At 53.3% G+C, this 21643-nt stretch overlaps 1 protein-coding gene across 1 annotated transcript; it reads left to right on the top strand.

The window, feature by feature from the left end:
• The first annotated feature begins 14697 nt into the window (after positions 1-14697).
• Positions 14698-19566, top strand: LOC105700253 (extensin-like). The gene is made up of 2 exons (XM_012425927.1): positions 14698-14721; positions 16084-19566. Exons 1-2 carry the CDS (start codon positions 14698-14700, stop codon positions 18928-18930), a joined length of 2871 nt encoding a protein of 956 aa, XP_012281350.1. The 3' UTR covers positions 18931-19566.
• The last annotated feature ends 2077 nt before the right edge of the window (positions 19567-21643 follow it).

Genomic DNA, 21643 nt, shown 5'->3' with positions numbered 1-21643 from the left:
TGGACCACGACGTCTCCGAGGACCTCCTCTGTGCCCTCTTCTCGCAGATCGGCAATGTCAGGGGCTGTAAACTCGTCAGAGAGGTAAGGCCGACCTTTTGCCTCCGGGCCGCGACTTGGTATCACCTCAGGGTCTTATCAGCGTCCTCGATGAGAGCCGCTTCCACGTGGATCCGCGGCACACCCTCTCACTGGTGCACTGTTAAAAGAAATTCATAAAGTTCATTCACTTTCAGCACATAAGGTTGCAATAAAAGGTTATAAATTTAATGTCTTAATAAGGATGCACTGTTAAAAGAAATTCATAAAGTTCATTCACTTTTAGTACATAAGGTTGCAATAAAAGTTATAAATTTCATGTCCTAATAATGACGCACTGTTAAAAGAAATTCATAAAGTTCATACACTTTTAGTACATAAGGTTGCAGTTAAAGTTATAAATTTCATGTCTTAACAGTGAATTACTATACATTTATTATTAAATTCTAAGTAAATCTACAATTTTATAACACCGTGTTGTAATTTCGTGAACATCCGGAGAGAAATTATAAATTTCATACTCGAAAGGCATTTGGTACGCATTGTTTGGAAATTATTTTCGACGAGATTTTTTATTTTTGATGATCGTGTACATAAGTTTATCTTTAAAGAAATTTTTCAAGAAGAATGGTGGTACTAGAGGAGGAAGCATCGTAGCGACATCCTTGAGTCCGAGAAATATTAAAATAATATTTTAAGAAATTCTTACAATTAATAGAAAACTCCGGTAGCATTATGTACAACGTACCTGCTGCTTTTCCATGAGTACCGAGTACGATACCAGAAAAAACGTTTAATATCAAGTACCGATCGACACAAATTTACGACATACATTATAAGTTTATTACATATATGTACTAAATTTATAATATATGTTACATACCTCATTTGAAAATATGTTATAAAATTAGTACACCATGTCCAACGAAGATGTTATAAAATTATAATATATTTTTTTAACAATGTGGCGGGTTAAAAAAGGCCTAACTTTGGCTGGCCGACGTCGTCACGTGAGGCGTCTTTCCTCGTTTAGACTTCGGCCGAGATTCTCATCGGCCGTGCACTTGGCGGGTCCTCGAGGTGCCCTCCTTTGTACCGACGGCGCTGTTAATTTTGCCCCAATTATGGCAATTATATTTACAATTAGTCTCCTTTTTGCCCCTCGCCCTCTCGTCCGGACGTCGGCAAAATATCGGCGTATCGATCCGGTTGGAAATTGATCGGGCATCTGCGCGACGTTGTTAGGAGTGGCGTATCGATATTTTACGCATTCTCCGTAAGCGGCACCGCACGCGGAGTGTTTGCGTTTATTAGCCATAAACTCGAGGGTGGCGGCGGCGGCGGTCTTAGGGGGCGAAAAGGCCGGAGCACTTTCGGAAAAATGGCGGAAACGCCGGAACAAAGGGCCGCCATTTTACAGGACATTCCGGCTAAGGGCCCGGAGGAAGTCATTTGCGGGGCTTTTTTCAGAGGGAATTATGCGGTAACGACTGACGATGAAATGATCGAACCGTGAAGGACCCTTACGAGAGGATGAGGATTTTTTACACAATATCCGCATGATATCGTTGCTGGATATCAGCGATATCGGTGTCAAGGGTCAGACTCCCATTTGGAGATGGTTGGACCACCTCGCAGCTCCTTCCGACGTCTCCTTCGGTATGGTATCGTTGCTGGATATCAGCGATATCGGTGCCAAGGGTCAAACTTCCAATTTGGGACGGTTGGACCACGTCGCAAGTACTTCCGACGTCTTCTTCGACTTGGTTCCTCCCCTGGGGAACGATAGAGAGACTCCAGGCGTTCCTGATGATGATCCTCTGATGAAATGATCGAACCGAAAAGGATCCTTACGAGAGGATGAGGATTTTTTCCATAATATCCGCATGGTATCGGTGCTGGATATCAGCGATATCGGTGTCAAGGGTCAGACTCCCATTTGGAGATGGTTGGACTACCTCGCAGCTCCTTCCGACGTCTCCTTCGACTTGATTCTTCCTCTGGGGATCGGTGGAGGGGCTCCAGGCGTTCCTGATGATGATCCTCCGATGAAATGATCGAACCAAAAAGGATCCTTACGAGAGGATGAGGATTTTTTCCACAATATCCGCATGATATCGTTGCTGGATATCAGCGATATCGGTGTCAAGGGTCAGACTCCCAATTCGAGACGGTTGGACCACCTCGCAAGTCCTTCCGACGTCTCCTTCGACTTGGTTCCTCCCCTGGGGAACGGCGGAGGGGCTCCAGGCGTTCCTGGAACGGCTGGATTTTCACCGAGGACAATTATAGGGTAATTAATGTTGGCAAGCGTGCATACCCACCGTCCCGAAGGGAGACACCCGGAGTTTATTACAAAGATATACGAGCTCGGTGCGTAGCCGTCCTGGTGCGCCGCCCACGCACGTGGAATCTGCGTAACTACGCGGGTAGCTACTCCGCAGGATACATGCGAGCTGTTGCTCCGGATGATGCACGATTCGCGGGTTATGCCGATCGCGGAATATCTGTCCAGCTTCCCTCGAGATGATGGATGAACCCCGGGTGAAATTTCACCCTTAAACGCTGTCTTCCTCCAAGACCTGGAATCATATAGACATTCATGTATACGTATGTATATATCTGTATCTCCTTGGCATGTGTAAAGGAGAAAAATTGATTTAATCTCGAAGAAGCTCGATGAGGGGTCCATCGGTTGGCAGTGTTTCGCCATAGGTCGGGCGTTTATTCGGCGCCGTTTAACGCCCCAAGTTGGCGAATTTCCGGATCGGCAGGGAGGCATGTAAACTATTTCCCCGGATGATGTGCACCCTCTGAAGTATGTCGATCATCCGGGAAGCGCGATACGTCGTCGCCGGGGGTGAGTTACGTTTGTCCCGGGTTGTCCCGAGGGAACCGCGGCCGCGTTCCTGGCCGGCCCTGGATCGCGCCGCGAGGTCCGGGCGCAATAAAACGATAAATCAGGCCAACGGAAAAATAAGGGGGTAAAATAGAAAAGGCTTGTAGAGTAGATTTGGAGCCGGGCCAGGGAGTAGGGGAGGGCGCCCTCCGCCTCCGCCCTCTGCTGGGCTCCTTTACCGCCCTTGGCTTCGAGAACGATCCCCCCTTGCCCCTTCCAGGATCGGCCGCCACTTCGATAGTTTTCCGATTCACCTCATAAATCCCGAGACCGCAAATAGTTCATAAATTAGGGCGGTTCGAACGCCGACGACCCGCGCGCCGCGCACCTTGGCAGCCCTCCGAAACACCCTGCAAATTCCGGATTTCTTTCCAAGATATAAGTGATACGCGGAAATATCCTTAATAAAAATTGTTCGCAAGGTTACGACGAGGGACTTTTCCCTGAAACGTTTTTGTATAGGGTGTATCGTTAACGGGGGATTCGGGGGGCAAAGGCTCGAGCGCCGATGACCCGCGCCGCGCACAGTTTGGCAGACCTCCGGAACGTCCAACAAATTCTGTATTTCCTCCAAAAATATAAGTGATACGCGGAAATATCCTTTACAAAAATTGTTCACAAGGGTATGACGAGGGACTTTTACTTGAAACGTTTTTCTACAGGATGTATCGTTAACGGGGGATTCGGGGGGGCAAGGGACGCGGCTGCTATGGGGCACGAGTTAGGGCGTTCGAATGGAATTACTTCTCGGGAAATTCACGGGGCGAATAACGGTGTTAAAAATCTAGTTGAACCTGGGCGAGACTCGCACGTGTCAGAGCCGATACACGCGGCCGACACGTGTAATCCGCACATGCTCCCGCAATACCAAGCGCGATTTCCGCATCGTACGTGACAGGCGACACGCGGTGCAGGGAGTGCAACTGAACGCCGGGCTCTGCCTTAACGCGAAAACTAATACGAAACCGGCTGACGAGTTTTTCCGTCCAATTTAGCGACCCCCCATGTAAATTCTGACCGAGCAATTCCGATTTCCGCGCGGAATACGGACCCTCGAAATCCCGGAAGAAAAAGGAACGGAAGGGGCCGGCTGAAATTTCGAGGAAAATCGGAAAACCCCACGGTGGACGGGGATCCGAGGAGGATTCGCCGATTTTTCGCAACGCCTCCTCGATCGATCTTTGGCATCGTTTTCCTGCGAATCGGCGCTTATCACCGATCCGACTGATCGCCCGGCGGTCGCAGCGATTCATGCAAATTTTATCGCGCTACGCAAGCACGTATTTCGACGCGATGACGTCGCTCGTTGTTTGCAAGCGGTGTTCCCGTACGCGATTAGATTTAATTAAACGGCCGGCGATCTTTCGCGATTTGCGACGACTCGGGGAAACGCGACGCCGCGATGGCTTCCTGGAAAGGACGATAAGCCGGGTTCCCGATATAATTCCGGCATTTACTTGATAGATTAAGCGATACATTTTCCGGGATCTTAAAAAACCCGGATCACTGAAATCCATGCCAACGAGTCGAGTATGGTATACGTAAAAGGGGATCAAAAGGAAGGTACCTCATCGCAACGACGTTTGCGACACTAGACAAAAGTTCTGAAGATAATTCAACCTCCGCTATCGATTTAAACGTTCGTTAATACTGCGGAAGAAATGCCGAAGGAAAGGGGGATAAAGTCGATCCGACTGCAAGAGCCAGGGGATGATCTAACAGAATCGAGCTCGTCCACTTCGCTGGGGATAACTTTGGGATCCACGTTAGAATTTTATCCGGTTAGGTTAGGTTAGGTTAGGTTAGGTTAGGTTAGGTTAGGTTAGGTTAGGTTAGGTTAGGTTAGGTTAGGTTAGGTTAGGCCAGGTCGGATAAGGTGGGTCGAGATAAGACAAGAAGGAGTTCGTCCGTCACTGCAACGAAATTCCGGCCGCAATCTCCGATGGAATCTTTGGTATCTCGATTCTCCTCGGCTGCCGTTCCCTTGACTCGGTGGATCTCCTCCACCTTCTGCCTTTTCTACCTCCGCGGCGGGAAGGCACGCCTGATGAAGCAATAGTTTTATTGCAACCCCGGAGCTGGGGAATCCGCCGGCGAATTCGACTCCCGCTTTCGTTTCCCACTTTTCGGGGAGGAGAGGAGATAACCCTTGCGGCTTTTCGACCTCTCGCCGAAAACGCGCGGCCGAGCGCTCGACTCTTCCTCCCCGAAACTTGGGATACTCTTTTTTTTCCCTTTCCCACGGTACGTTTCACCGGCTAAATGACACCTAGTCACGGAACTCGACGCGTCTCCCGGATACCGAGACAATCTACGAAATCGGATGACGAAGTCGAATCCGGTGTGCGTAATGGGACGCACCTTATTCACGGCCCCGGGAAAGGGGTGATTATAGGGGAGGTGATAAAAAAGAATTGGGGATCACGGAGGACAGAAAAAGGGATAATAGCTCCTGGGTGGCGTGTCGGTATTTCTCTAGTAGCATAGAATAATTTCTAAATATTTCTTTGTAAACTTTGCTAAGTATCTCAAGCGACAGATTTATTAAGATGTCTTGTAGATTTTATTCGAAGATATCTGAAATATTTGTTAAAAATCTCAATGACACATTTAGTTTCAATGATTTATGAACATATATACAAATTATATTTTTTAATGTACGAACATATAGTAAAAGTACATTTTTTACCTCACGATTATTATCGGACACTTCATTTGGTATCAAGAAACGCGACAAATTTTTGTTACATATTTATACAAATATTATAAAAATAATATTCCAAAGTTTTGCAAATGTTTTAAATGTCTGCTAAATGTTGACAAAATGTACGACATTTATTAAATAGATAGAAAATATAGGGGAAATATTTTGTGCTACTAGGGTTCTTTTCTGGCCGTGTCCCATCATTAGTCGTGGCTTAATCGGGCCATTTCGAAGACACGGCACTCGAATTCTTCTCCAGTGAAGAAATAACGACGCACGAGGTCTCCGGATGCGGAGAAAGTCTTCTCTATCGGGTGACATTCCTCCGTACACGGCCCTCGGTGTTCCCGGTTGACGCACGCGGATGCGACGACACGGGCGTGGAAAGCATTTCCGTCACCTCCGAGTGAAACGGTGGAAAGCTCCTTGGTCCCCGGCCAAAGGTAATCCAGGGTCTCCTCGGCGCAATGGATGGTAACGAGGGATTATCCAACGGTTACCAGGGCCCGCTTTGGCGCGGACCCAAGAAGGCATTTCTCCCAGGGCGATTAAAATGAAGAACGAAATCAATCGGGAGGACCCGAGGGGGGGTTCGACGAGATCGATCGACCTCTCTGATCGGCCGCGATTCGAATGTGGATCAGGAAGGACCGCAGGCGGTTCTCCTCGAAGAAGCTGCGGCACGAGAGCGAGAAAGTGGTCCACACACGCGCCTCCATCCCCAGGAAGGGCGACGTCGATGGACTCCAAGGGGCGGCCCAAACGCGAGGAAGAAAATCCCCCAGCACCCAGACTTCTCCATTGAACGGATTTTCCAATTAACTTTTTTCCCCATTTAATCACCAGGAAGAGGTGACGCGTAGGCGTGCCTCTAACCCGCTCTCCGTGTTTTTTAGGGGACTCCGAATTTAGAATCGGACCCGAAGCAAGGTCGGGGATTAAAACGCGCCTCATCAGCGGTTAAGGTCAGCCAGGGAGGTGATCAATGGCTTCAGGGTCCATAAGACAAGGACGCTTTCACGGACACACCTTTCTCGACGGTCGAAGGAGTCGAAGAGGAGCCGGGGAAATGCTTTCTCCGTCGAAGCTCCTCCCGCAAGTTCCCTCTCCTCCGAGGACCTGGAGGACCTTTACGACGTGTTCGCGTTCCGGGAGAAAGTCCCCGGATTTCTGGGCCGACCTTCTACCGGGCCACAGGGGATCCTCTGACAGCAATCGGCGGTAATCGCCGACGTCTGCGGCGGAAGGAGTCGGTCCCACGGCGATTACGAGAGCAGGAAGAGCGAGCGCGTCCGCTCGTATTTTCCGCAGGTATCGATGGAATTGCGGCGATCGGTGCGGTGGGAACGCAATGTTCCACCGCGGGTTTAAACTAGAAAGATTATCCGGAAAGGCAACCGCGGTAGCTGCGGAATTATCTCGCGGTTAAGAGTCGATAAAAAGGTGAGGAAGGCGCGGAAAAGAAGCGAGTCCTCTCGGGCCATCCAGGAAGCTACGCGGAGGCGGGTTATCCTGGAGTTCTGCTTTTTCTCTTTTCTCTTGTTTTTGTTTCTTCTTTTCTTTTCGACATGGCCACCGGAACAGCGTAAACGAGTGCCTCGGAGATCAAAGCGTCACCGGAGAAAGTGTGCGCGATCGAGGCATGCCCATGAAGATGCCCGCCCGGGGAAATGTATGTTAATGACCCACGGCGTCGGGAACTAGTCTCTCATATGTATCTGTACATCTACCGCGTACCCACGCGAAGACTCACCCGTGGGTACCTCTCCGTACACGCGCTGCCGTAATGACTCCGTAAACGGGTGGAGGAAAGGCGCGAAAGGGAGACTCGCGGGGGGTATCGTTTTCCCTCAGCCTGCGGTTGACCATCGAAATTATCCTCATTGAATTATTTCCACGCTTAGAATCTCCACCCCGCATACGACTCTACGTAGCCCTCCTTGCCACCGGAAATGAAGTAAGATTTACCTGATCCGACTCACCTGGCACAGGTATTCATTTTCACCTGACCCGGTCCAATATGGGGGACAATCGAGGATGACTCATGGGTGAAATGAAATTCCCGGCGAGGGTTTTGTCCGACCAAGTGGGACTACATGGGCTTGGGCCAAAACTGGAGAAGAAATCCGTGGAATTGGGACGCGTGACGCGTCGCTTCCGGGTCCTCCAGTTCTTCGCGGGGAGTCTCACGGGGACCCCTGTCGCCAAATGTCGCGGTGAAAAGTCCCCCGACACGGTTTAAACTCCCGATCCACGGAGTCGGTGTACCAGGGGGGAATTTTAAGTCTTCTCTGAACTTCCTCCTCTCGCTTTCTAGCGGTTCTCCGGGTCGCGGCGCGGCGGCCATCTTGGAGAACGCGTTCTCCAAGAAGAACTCGCTCCCCAAGGCGTGGCAGTCGCAAATGGAAGAAATGGAGCAAGTTAGACGGTTACGTCCTCGTTACCGAGAACGGATCGTCTATTACGAGGTAGGATTTACTATCGAGGGTCAGGGTCGCGAGTTGATTCCGATCGGAGGCCCTCGAGAACCATTTTTCCATCCGCGTCCTGGTCGCGAGGATACGGTCACGTCCTTTCCCCAAGTCTCGAGTACAAGGCAAATATCCTGGCAAACGTATGTTTGAGTTCTCGGAGAGCGAAACCGAGGTGGCGTATTTAATTTACACTTAATGTCCGCGTGGCTGACAAAAAGAGATCCTCGGCCTCCAGCGGTACCAACGGCGTCGCCCATAAAGTAGGAATTACCATTTACGCTCGGTTTCACCAGGGACGAATGACTTTCCACGATGGGCGTGTAATTAAGCTTTGTGATCGGCGGAACACCCTACTTATCCCTCGAGTTATTCACCGACGGTGAAATCGAACATTAATTGCATTTAAGTAGCATCCTTTAAACGGAGGGTACCATTGTGCATTGAAAGGTATCGTGCCCCGTTCCCCTCCTTTTCCACTCTCCGTAGTCACAAGAAAACACGAGAAGAAATCGCTAGGCATTAATCTCGACGACGTTGTACTTTCTTATCACCTTATCTTCCGTAGCCACGATCCCACGTGGGCATGGGTTTCGTTTTCAATGTTTCTCTGGAGTCACGGGGGTGGAATTCGGTTTCCCCATGAGCTATTTTTCACACGCGAGTCTAAGTATCCATCCGACACCCGGACAATTACGCAATGAGTTACACGAGGACACAACCTTTTTATCTCCTTATCTCCCGTAGGCACGATCTCACGTGGGCATGGGTTTCGTTTTCAATGTTTCCCTGGAGTCACGAGGATAGAACTCGACTTCCCCATGGGCCATTTTTCAGACGCGAGTCTAATTATAAGTATGCACCCGACACCCGGACAGTTACGCAATGAGTTACACGAGGAGACAACCTTTTTATCTCCTTATCTCCTATAGGAACGATCCCACGTGGGCATGGGTTTCGTTTTTAATGTTTCTCTGGAGTCACGGGGATAGAATTCGACTTCCCCATGGGCCATTTTTCAGAGGCGAGTCTAAGTATCCATCCGACACCCGGACAATTACTCAATGAATTACACGAGGAGACATCCTTTTTATCTCCTTATCTTCCGTAGCCACGATCTCACGTGGGCATGGGTTCCGTTTTCAATGTTTCCCTGGAGTCACGGGGATAGAATTCAACTTCCCTGTGGGCCATTTTTCAGACGAGAGTCTAAGTATCCATCCGACACCCGGACAATTACGCAATGAGTTACACGAGGAGACCTTTTTATCTCCTTATCTCCCGTAGCTACGATTTCACGTGGGCATCGGTTCCGTTCTCGACGTTCCTCTGGAGTCATGGGGATAGAACTCGACTTCCCCATGGGCCATTTTTCAGACGCGAGTCTAATTGTAAGTATGCACCCGACACCCGGACAATTACCCAATGAGTTACACGAGGGGACAACCTTTTTACCTCCTTATTTCTCGTAGGCACGATCTCACGATGGGTTTCGTTTTCGACGTTCCCCTGGAGTCACGGGGATAGAACTCGACCTCCCCGTGGGCCATTTTTCAGAGGCGAGTCTAAGTATCCATCCGACACCCGGACAATTACGCAATGAGTTACTCGAGGCGACAGCCCAGGTAATTGAAACCCCGACGTGGAACTGCCAAGACCAGTCGAGTTAAACCTCGTGCGGAAACCCGTTCGCGGATCCGCAGCCACAGGGGCGGAATGGCGCATCCAGTTCCGGGATGCGTCGCCTTGCCTGGATCGGTACTCGAAGCGATGCAACTGCATCCCGGTAATTAGCATTCTAGTCGCGAGAGAGAGAGCCGATGCGGCTAGGAGCGGATCGAGAGAGACAGGGAGTCGTTCGAGGGGATTGCGTCGAGTCTCTTCCTCCTTTCTGGGAGGACTTGCGACATCATGGGCCTCCCGGAACGGCAGGTGCGATTCGCCTCTCGTAGGCACCTCCGAATGCACCGGATTCCCATGGTTGCATTGTCCACGCGTCTCGGGTTGCCTCTATGTAAGACTCATACCCTGGACACGCGTCCATCCTCCTCGTGGACGCGCGTACCTCGTTCCACGTATGTGGCTTTTCTATGAAACTCCCGAGGTACGAAAATTCTCTGGTCGTGGTCGTTCGGGTTGATGGGTTCCCCGGACAATGGGCCGCGATCAAAGGAGGATGCACGTCCCATTGACGAGGTTTTACCCGATTTCTTATCCCAAAGAAATCTGGAAACGGTCGTTCTTTTGGGAAAAGGGGAACCGATTCTCGAGTTCGCGCTGTCTACTTTCGCCCGTGAAATTCACAGTTTCGTGCACGACTTCCAAACGTTCACCAATTACGGGACTTTGCAACGATGCAACATTTTTTTTCCATACCAATAGGTACGTATGGAAAATTTCCCATCGTTGCAAAGTTCCGTAATTGGTGAAATGACGCGACTTTGGAACGATGACAAAATTTCTTGCGTACGAATAGATGCGTAGGAAGAATTTCCCATCGTTGCAAAGTCTCGTAATTGATGAAATTGACAAAATTTCTTGCGTACGGATAGATGCGCAGGAAAAATTCCCGTCGTTGCAAAGTTCCGTAATTGGTGAAATGACGCGACTTTGGAACGATGCAAAGATTTCTTGCGTACGAATAGATACGCATGAAACATCTCCCATCGTTGTAATGTCCCCTAGTTGGTGAAATGACGCGACTTTGGAACGATGCAAAAATTTCTTGCCTACGAATAGCTACGCAGGAAAAAATCTCCCATCGTTGCAAAGTCCCCGTAATTGGTGAAACGATGTGACTTTGGAATTTGCACGTATACAAGAAATTTTTGCATCGTTCCAAAGTCTATTCGTAAATAGACACGCAGGAAAAATTTCCCATCGTTGCAAAGTCCCGTACTTGGTGAAATGACGGGACTTTGAAACGATGCAAAAATTTGTTGCCTACGAACCGATACGCATGGAAAATTACCCATCTTTGCGAAGTCCCGTACTTGGTGAACGCTTGAAAGTGGTACAGGAAATTGTCAAGTTCGCGGGCGAAAGTTGCCCGAATGAACTGTAGGACTGTAGAAGGTGGATCGTCTTTCCGAGTTTTGCGGATGATTTCTCGCGGAGGTGTCGCGCCAGGATTAAGGTCGGCGCACGGTTTGTCACCCGGGTGACGCCTGGTGGCAGGACGGGTGCATCGGTATGCGACGGGCACTTACAAGGGTATGCACCGTAGGAGGAGAGGAGAGACGAGGGTTTCGACGTTAAAGATTTCTCCAAAGGTGCGCGTGACCGGAGCCGGACGGAGACGGACGGTCATGGAGAAAGAGAGAGGACTCGGAAGGAAAGAAGAAAGTCTCGAGGAGCACGCGTCTCCGGATGATGCCGCACCTGCGACGCATTCCGATCTCCATGACCCTAAAAACCATCGGCCTCGGCCTTTCGAGGATCGTTCACCTTGGCCCGAGTCTGGGATCCCCAGGAATCCCGAAAGGAGCCCTGGAGAACGCCGCCCACCACCCGAGGCCTTTGACCATCTCCGCAGGCCGCCCTGGTGACAAATGGTCATCCGGGACTTTCGACATCCTGGGGTTCAAAGAATCGGTAAACACGACCTGGGGATTAATCTAAAAGCGCGATCGATCCTCACCGAGGACTCCTGGGATGAATTCCTCTGGCCAGGAGTTTCGATCACCAGGCTTTACGCGCACCCTGGGAACGGGGCAAAACGTCGACAAGGACGACGCCGACCTCCGTCTTACTCCAGGGTGCGGCGGGTCGTCCTGGGCAAAAAGCTCCACGCTTGGTTAGGAACTTTCCCGCGGCTCTCGTGACGTCACGCCCACGAGCGATTTCCGCTTCCGGACGTCGAGTTACCTCGTCTGGGACGCGGTTCCCCGGAATCGTGGACGCTCCATCTACCGCTCGTCCAATGGCCAATAATGCCGGCCATGACCGATGGAGCCCAATTAGCCAAAGAAACACCGTCTGCCGAGTCCTCTCGTGATGCATTACCATTGCGCTCGTCCACCTCGGCCGCCTCTTAGCCGTCGTTAAGGAATGGCGAATGGACTCGCAAAAAGGGTCTCGACTCGTGGATAGATGGTCCGTGTACCATTTATATATCCTTCTCAAGCTTCCTAAGAAGTCCCGAACGGACGCGATGACTGGCCTCTGTATCGTTTGGTCCAGACGAGCGGTTCTTACGAGGAAACCGTTGATGGTTAATAACAGTCGTCTTGCCCCAGGAGTCGATATGGTCAAATTGCGCAATCCTGGCGCTTAAAAGGAATTAAAGGCAACCTCGGAAACGCAGAGTGGAGCATCCTCGTCGGCGCCGATCGGGGGAGGAAGAGTTCACGCTCCCGGTGGGGTGAAGATTCCGCTAGGGTGGACTTTGAAAACCCCTTTTGGAGGGCGGCCCACATACATCCCCCGGCGTAATTCGGTTTAGGATGACTCGCTTAACCGCAAAGATTCTGCCAGGATGCTTTCGAATAAAAGAGAGCGGCGAGAACGCGAGCCGATGCCCCTCGTCCGAGTTTTGGCACATTTCCGAGCCAGTCGGCACGCATGTTTGGCACGTTTAACTACTTGGCATGGTCCGCTCTAGCCATGTCCCTCCCGATACCAGAGATGGGCTCTTAATCGCTCCGAAATGAAATTAAATCCCGATCTCGGTCTTCGTTCGAGCGAGCTTCCTCCCGGGTCGCTCCAAATTAGTTAACCAAGTCCCGAGACGGAAATAAGGGGGCATTTTTTAACCTGGACCTGGGTATGCCGCACAATGCTCGGTCGTTGCTCGGTTGATCCTCGAATTTCTGGAGAATCGAGCTCCGAGGTAGGAGACTAATTGGAGCGACTCTGGCTGCATTCAGGGGACACCATTTACCTGGATCCGACGTCACTGACCTCGGTCAGGCTTTGCCAGGGAACCGACTCGACGTTCCTCCGAGGTCGAGGAGGTTGAGACCTTTTGGGAGATCTCGTCTTCTTCCTGGAGCTAGACTTTACGGTCTCCACTCTACCCGGTTAGACAATGGCGTTCTCCGGCGCTAAGAAGCGCCTCTTCGGGGTCTTATCCCACGTCTACTCGTTTCTGCGCAATTTTCTATCTAATGGTCGATCGTTGTTTCCCAAGAATCGCGCTTCTTGCCGGATTAAGTAGAGTGACGGTGCCTGCGACCATCCTCGGGTTGGAGCTTCTTGCAACACGTGAGGTGATAGGAAAGCGTTTTTAGATGCACCTCGATATCTGGGTGAAGGTCCCTTGGATACGAGGATGCCGCAGACTCCTGTCTCCCTGGACCTCGAGCTGAGACAAGGGCTTCTTGGTGACGGGAACTAATTTTTATTGTTTTCTTGTGCATGGACAGGGTTTATAAAAATATGATCGACGTTCTCCTTGGTTCCCCTCGACTCTTCGGGTGCGTTTCCTTTTAATCTCCTTCTCGATATCTGGGGGAATATCCTCGGATACGAGGATGCCGCAGACTCCTGTCTCCCTGGACCTCGAGCTGAGACAGGGGCTTCTTGGTGAAGGGAATTAATTTTTATTGTTTACTTGTGCATGGACAGGGTTTATAAAAATATGATCAACGTTCTCCTTGGTCCCCCTCGACTCTTCGGGTGCGTTTCCTTTTAAGCTCCTTCCCGATATCTGGGGGAATATCCTCGGATGCGAGGATGCCGCAGACTCCTGTCTCCCTGGACCTCGAGCTCAGACAGGGGCTTCTTGGTGACGGAAACTAATTTTTATTGTTTTCTTGTGCATGGACAGGGTTTATAAAAATATGATCGACGTTCTCCTTGGCCCCCCTCGACACTTCGCGTGCGTTTCCTTTTAATCTCCTTCCCGATATCTGGGGGAATATCCTCGGATACGAGGATGCCGCAGACTCCTGTCTATCTTATACCTCTATTCCAGACAAGAATGGACTTCTCGGTGACAGAGAATCCATTTTTTTTTCTTTACTCGCGCATGGATAGGGTTTACAAAAATTTGACCGACGTCCCCCTCGACCCTTCTCGTGCGTTTCCTCTCGAGCGCCTTCTCGGGTGTATCGTGGACCCTTAGCCATCTCGAGAGCTCCGAGCTCATCTCCGAACCTCGTGGTCCTCTCGGCCCGTGGAAGAGGAGCTAGCCTACTTTCTCCGCAAACGGAATTTTTAAGCGACGCGTGAGGATTCCCTCTTCTCGGGGTCACCGTCCCCCTCCCTCCCGGCGGTCCCTGGTCTTTCTCTCTCTCTCCGGGTCCATCCCTCCTCCGGGGCCGAGCCATCCCCCCGGCTCGAGCTCGGGCTCGAACTCATCGGCCACCCGGAGACTCTTTGGAGAGAGCACCTCGGAGTCTATATAAGTGGGGCCCTCTCTCGAGACTGCCCATTTTTTAAGTGACCCCCGAAACGAGAGGGCCCCTCCTGGCGGCCTACGCGAATGCCTGTCGAGGGATGGTGAACCCGGTGTTCGGTGGACTCCGACTTTGAGAGCCTCCTTTCCCTGACTTTTGACCTCGGCGTCGAGGCAAATAGTCGCGATTCTCGCGGAGTGGTGACCCGAACAGGAGGGCAGACTCGTGTAGTGAACGAAGAGACATGTGCGCCATGACCAGGTTCAAGGTAGGTGGGCCGAACGAGTGGAGTAGAGGCTCGAAATCCGTCCTAGTCGGGCCCGAGTGCATGAATGAAATCCCCTGAAAGTGCGATTATTTCGTCGAGCCTGCGGAAATCCCGGCGGAATCCTCCGGCAGGTCCGCTCCCGCAATGGGCGCACGCCAAGGAGCAGGTCTTGCACGCGTGGCCCGCGATTATCGCATGACTATGTATGAGCGAAGGCAGTTGACCCGGTCAGGCCGCGCGCCGCCGGTCGTCGCGTCTCTCTCGCTCCGCCGCGCCGCCGCCTCGCTCCCTCTCGCTCGCACTCACGCGCGCCCGAAGGTCGGTCGAGGCGAATAACGGCGCGACACGCGAACCGGCCGATATCAAGCGCACCGAGGAAATTTATTCCCACTCCGGAAAGAGAGAGAGGAGAGGTGAAACCGTTGCACCATAGACCCGGGTAATTTCGCTTTCGCCCCATCGCGATGAAACGCCCCGACGAGGAAACTCAAAGAGAACCGCCGGCGGAATGCGGCTGCGGGATTCGAACAATTCATGAATGAGTCTTTCCTGATTTCCCCCAGCCGACGTGGACTCGCTTAATCGGCCGCGATTCGGGACCCCGGAGATACCCTCGACTACGTACACCATATTCGATCCTTTCCTCCACCCAGAGAAACGCAAATGGCGACAGTTCATCCGTGAATTGCGGAGCAACCGGCGCGGTGTCGAGCATGATTGCGGATGGGAAGAAAAAGGGGACGAGAGAGACTCGAGTCCTGCCATCGCTCTGGGTCTGGCGATGGTTTTTTCTTCTTGGCGTTCCTTTCTTCCTTCTTCCCTTTTTTGAGGGAACGCCGGTCGCGTTCTTCGGGAGTTCGTCGGAGGCCACGAGTGCCGGCATTTCTCGTGGCGGTCGAGAGAAAGTACGGTTCATTACGTTAGGTTTGTATCCCGGCCGTCGTGCCACTTAAGCGTCGCCGTTCCCGCGCTTAGTTTTCGAGGGCCGCGAGAAGACGGAAGACGGACGGTTCCGTGAAGGCCGGACGCGCGGAAATCCACGGCCACGGGTCGAACGTCGAGAAGAGAGGAAACCTGCGGAAGCGGTTTCTCTCGGCGCCATCCCGATTCGGTGCAATTGTCCTCTCGAACGCAAAACGGCAAAACACGAGCGGTGATTGTCGGTGGCCTCGATTCCTTGCGTTTCACTTTTTTTTTCCTTCTCTCCCATCCGCCGCAATCAGGAGGGCCCGTCTTTTTCGATGCTCGATTTTCCCCCTCGTGCGTCCCGACGCGTGTTCAAGTTCTCTCTCACTCTCTCTCTATCTCCCTATCCAGGAAAAGGCACAGGCGAGGAGGTGACACTTTGAATTTTGGTTCCAGGTGGCCGCGACAGTCCTGGTCGCGATCCTGTGCACCTCGGCATGGCGACCAGCGGGGGCGGTGGTGAACGAGGCGCCTTTGAAGTCGGAGAAAGATGGCGCCGTAAAGAAGGACGGAGACGCGAGGGACAAGATAGGCGACAGCTACGGACCTCCCTTTAGCACGGACGACCTCGTTTCCGTGGCGAATGGTTCACCTCCGGTTTACGGGCCTCCGGAGAAGACGGGAGACGTCCGGCCCCCGCCGATATATCCGCCCCCGCCGCCCGACGTGCCCCCGCCGGTGTATGGACCCCCCGCGGCGACTTATGGGCCGCCACGTAAGCCAAAGCCGTGGTACGGACCCCCGAAGAGGTTCCACGGTTCGCCACCCTTGAAGACGAGCTATGGACCCCCGAAGATCCGTTACGGACCGCCTTCGTTGCCCTTCGGCCCTCCCAAGCCGCAATACGGACCCCCGAAACCGCAGTACGGACCGCCGCCTCCGTTGCCGCCGCCGCCGCCCCCGGTGTTCGCTCTGCAGCCTCAGACTCAATATGGACTCCCAAAGGTGATCAAGCCTGGACACGGCCCCCCGATCCCGTTGTCGTTGGAGGCCTACGGCCCCCCTCTGGATGGACTAGTCGCCTCCTTCGACGCCAAACCCCAAGACGACTACGGCCCTCCCCCGCCTCCTCCTCATGGGATCGCACCCCAGCATCAATATGGACCTCCTCCGCCTAGACACCAATATGGACCTCCTCCGCCGCCCCCCGGAGTTCCCGCGCCTCCTACGCCTCCCGATATTAAATATGATGGATGGCAGCCGATAGCCGGACTGGTAGGAACACCCGATGGACACGATACGTCTTCCAAGTCAAACATTCCCAGCGACTCGTACGGCGTGCCCATCCATAATCCCGAGGCGCAGCACCTCAAGTCGTCGGTTCATCAGTCATCGTCCGATGACAACAATGGACTTCCGCCACCCCTGCTGCCCCAGTTCGAACCTTTACATGATAATTACGCCTCGTCGGGTGATCAACACGCTGGTCACAATAAGCCGACCGCGCAGTACGGGCCACCCGATGATCAGTATGGGATCCCGGATAATAAGTATGGACCCCTTGACAGCAACTACGGTCCACCCAGTGGCGAGTCTCTGTCCATCGTCAAGACTGTAGGGTTCGAGCTGGCACCGGAAGTCGGTGGGTCCCATCACGGTGGGTCCCTGGACGGAGGTGCTGTAGCCCTCGATTTGGGAGCTGGGGCCATCTCCGGGGGATCGGCCCTCGGAGGACACGGATCCTTGGGTGAACTCGATCTGCCGCCTCCACCACCACCGACTGATTCGTATGGAGCACCACCTCTGTCGTCCTTTGCCTTCAACGGGCCTTACCCACCTTCCCAAGGACCCAGGGGAGGGTCCAAGTACTCCTCGGCTTCGTTTGGACTAGGGTTCTTTGGGGGTGATTTCGGGGGGCATCATCGGTCCCCGCAGAGGCATCCTTTACGCAGTGGACCCCGCGGACCGCCGTTACTTCCGGAATCCCTGATACCCCCCAAAAACAGGGCGCCTATCAAGTTCAAGGAGTCAGTCCCTGCAGGACTTCTGTTCTCCGTGAACAGGTACCTTCCTCCGGTACCAGTTACCGCTCCCGGCCCTCCCAGCAAGAACTATGGACCTCCTCCGAGCTATGAGCAACGACTTCCGGCCCTGGGCGCGGCTGTTCCGTTCAGGAACTCGCACTCCTTCTCTGGAAGTGGACATTTTGGTCACGGACTCGGGGCTGCTCTGGCTGCCCCTAACGTCAACTATGGGACTCCGTTGTCTTTCACAGATTTCAATGCCCCTGCACCTACTTTGACCTATGGCGCCCCGAATTTCGGACCTATCGGAGGATTCGTCAATACCGCTGGCCTGGGTACTGGGAATCTCTACGACGGGCTTCATGGCAACGCCCTGACGACCACCTATGGGGCCCCGTTGTCCACGGACCCCATCCACGACTGCGGATTTCAGAAGGGCGGTGCTCCAGAACTGACGGCCTTCTCTTTACCCGCCCTGGATTTCTCCACCTCGGGGATCATCCCTTATGATACTCCCATTCACCACCCGGTGTCCAACTTCCTGACGGCGTCTCTTGGGAACTCCATAAATGAACTGGACCTGCAGGTCCACGAGCAGAGCAAGACTGACCTGAAGGATAGCTACGGCAACCCGGTAGGAATCACCTACGAGCACCCCCACCAGGAGGTGCAAAGCCATTCCGAGGACTCGGGGTACGCGGATGATGGCTCATCCCGTTCTCACGAAGAGGCGCAATCTGCCGAGGCCGCGACAGCGGCTTTGACCGAGCAGGCTTTCTCCAGGAATTCACTCCACGAAGCTGCTGAGACGGCCCCGGCACCTCAAGCTCTGCCTTTGACGCAAAACCATAACCACGAAGCCAACGATGGGTTCCAGATCCAGGGTTCCAAGGGCATCTACACCCTCCAGATCCAGGCAGCCGACGGAGGCTTCGGGACCGAGAACTCCGACGGCTCCATCCGGCACGAGCAACTCCTGTCCGATGGCCTGCTCCAGGACATCCTGGCAGCCATCGAGCAGCCACAACGAGCAGGCTCCCTCCAGCCCATCTCCACAAATGCTCTATACGGTCCAGACCTCTCCGGCTCGGCATCCATCCAGAGCCCATCCATCTCAAAACCCGAGAAGACCAGTCCCACCGACCAATTCTCCAGCAACGAGACCAAGGACATCATGGAACGCATGGCGCTGTTCTTCGACAATAGGGACCACCACAAAAGCGTCCATAGATCGGAGCCCTCCAAGAACAACCACCAGCCTGATAACAAACCTGCATGAAGGGGTACACGTATCCGACCCATGCATCAATCCTCAGCCCGAGAGCTATCCTCGGAGACTCATCAACCTTGAAGACCCCTAACTAACAACTTCATAGACAACAGCAAATGGCTGGTGGCCATCCTGGCTGGTGGGCGTACCTACGAGACGTCCCCAGGGAACGCTACCGATCACCTTTCGAGATCAAGATCAAGATTGAAGGAGGCCGTGATCCTGACCCCGATCGCTCCTTGGACCAATGGAGAGTCACAGATTGCGGACTTTCGCCGGTCCCTGATCCTGCCGGCAAGAGAGCGCGCTCGCAAGTGGGTCATTGGGTTACGCGACATTTCGCGAGCGCGCCTCGAAGTGCCGTGGTGGGATCACGAAGAGGAAAGTGGCCAGGGCCCGATTTGCCGGTCCTGCTCTTGGATCCGGCTACCGTGTGCACCGGTTACCGCGTTCACGACCACTTCCGGTCGCCCCATCTCCGTCGGGCCGAGACTTTATTTATTTCTCGCGTAATATCCGCGAATCCGCACCCCCAGCGGGTTTGTGGATCCGCGATTCCACACACCAGCGAGGGTGTGGATCCGTGATTCCGCACACCAGCGGGTTTGTGGACCCGCGAGATTCGCGCCCTCGGGAGAGGTACTAAATCTACCGTACTCTACGCACAGCCAGGGGTACGCGTGTATGAATATATATATGTATCGTACTCACCGTGTAAATATACAAGTCTTACTTCGTACCTGACGCGTGCCATTTTTTGCCCCCTCGTTTCAGACAGCGCGAAGTGACAATGATGGGAAGATTCGTAGGTAGCGTAATCCAAGAATCAGGTCGCCGGTTCTGGTGCGCTCGGCGAACCTTTTTTGTAACCGGACGCTTCTCTGCTACCGGTAATTAGGCATTACGCCTCTTCTAATTAAGAGAGCTCTGCGTAATCACGAGGGAAGGCTCGGACGGGTAGGTAGAAATTTTCTTCTCCGTCGAGCCGAGTTTGGAAAGGACCGAAGTGGAGCTTCTCACTTTGGGACGTGATGGCATCGCTTCACCGAATAGTGTGTGGTGTGTGTGTTCTCATGAAATTACTTTCCCCGCGATTTCGGGTGATCTTTATAATTAATCACTGTTTGTCGGCGGGAAGATTTGCCACCCTTCTAGGATCTGATGCCCGAGTCGCCTTTAGGAATTTGAAACGGCGCCTAAGCGAAAGCGCGCAATTAGAAGGCACTTATTCAGTCCTAGGATTACGGTTATGTAAATGAAAGACCGCAGTGGGTCTGCGGGGACACCGACAAGTTTCCTCCGCAACTGCGCGAGCTATCCCACGTGCGCCCCTCCATAGGAACGCTCTCGTGTTTTCGCCTCTTCCGAGAGCCGAGCCGACTACTCTGCTCGTTAAGAGGCACGCACCTCCACGGTACGCACAGGTGTGCGTAACCTGCTTTGGCCGCGATCTTGCGCCTCGTGTATGGGAAGGTTCGCACGTCGAAAGCCATAAAGAGAATCGGGTCCTCGGTGCGCGGCGAAAGCTCCCTCCCACTTCCCACCCACCACCCACTTCCCACCCGGCGAGCGTTCGCGCCTCTCCACTTTTCCCCTCGTTTTCGCGGAAACTTCTTCCGAAGTCCCTAATTGGGGGGGCAGGGCTTGCCGGGACGGGCTTACGGCGTCGTAGGCCCGCGAAATTCCAGTCATGGCGTTACCGCATGACGCGGAAATTCGAAAAGTTCCTCTTTACGGCCCGATTCCCGTCCCCGCCGAGATTCCGCCAATCAGGGGCCTAAAGAACCCGGGAAGGGGGCTTAAAAAGTGTCAATAGGAAAATTAGAGAGCAGAGGACGGGCAATCCGACCCCTTACCCGCGGAGACTTTTCCCCTCGCGACCCCAGGAGGCCGGAAGTGCTCCATTTCCATATCGAGCCCCCAGCTCGACTAGTGTCCTCGAGAGGCGCGTCGTCGTTTCCGGGGAACGGAACCTCGCACAAGATGCGACTATCCGGCTAGTGGAAGGATCGTAACCCTCTGGTCACCTGGGGCGAATTACGTGCCCCGTTCCTCCAGGTAGTTACCGGGAGTGCGTCAGATCCTGACTACGTCTGAGCATAAAACAGCCTCCCAGGGTCTCACCAGGATGGGAGTTCCGCGACTCTCGAACACGAGGGAAAAATATAAGGACACGAAATTTTCACCCCTTTCCTTTAGGGACCCTTGCTCTGGACCTCCCTAATTTCGCAGGGGCGGTCGGAACTGCATTCACCCCTTTTTTCCCTTGCACACACCTAGGGCCATGCGTGCCTCCTCTATGCTCCATTCGAGGGTTCGCGAGCTTGACTTCGACACATGTAACGCAATGCTTTCCTCCCCGTTAGACCCCTGCTGGTGTAATTTATTCCCGGGGTCCCCCCCTCAGCGCACCCCTGTCCCCTTCTGCTCGTCGATCTGTCACTTTTTAATGATCTCCCTTCTATTCCCTGCCCCTCTTGGCTCGGTAATTCGTTCCCCGGAGGATCTCACGAGAGATCGCGAGGCGCGGTCACCGGGGGTGCGCCACCCCCTCGAGGAATACCACCCCGGTGGCGTTCGATACCCAGGATATCAATTCGGTGTAGGCAAGACTTTATGCGTTCGCACGTGCAGGGGATGTATGCACCCCCCACAGCTAACTCACGCATCCCAGGGTCCCGGGGGTGGTTCCGGATCCGGGGGTTTAATCGTCTCAATACCG

The sequence above is a fragment of the Orussus abietinus genome, unplaced genomic scaffold (genome assembly GCF_000612105.2).
Source record: "Orussus abietinus isolate OABI.00-Male unplaced genomic scaffold, Oabi_2.0 scaffold56, whole genome shotgun sequence".
Taxonomy (NCBI): domain Eukaryota; kingdom Metazoa; phylum Arthropoda; class Insecta; order Hymenoptera; family Orussidae; genus Orussus; species Orussus abietinus.
Note: the sequence above shows the minus strand (reverse complement) of the source record. Positions and strands in the feature narration are given on the sequence as shown.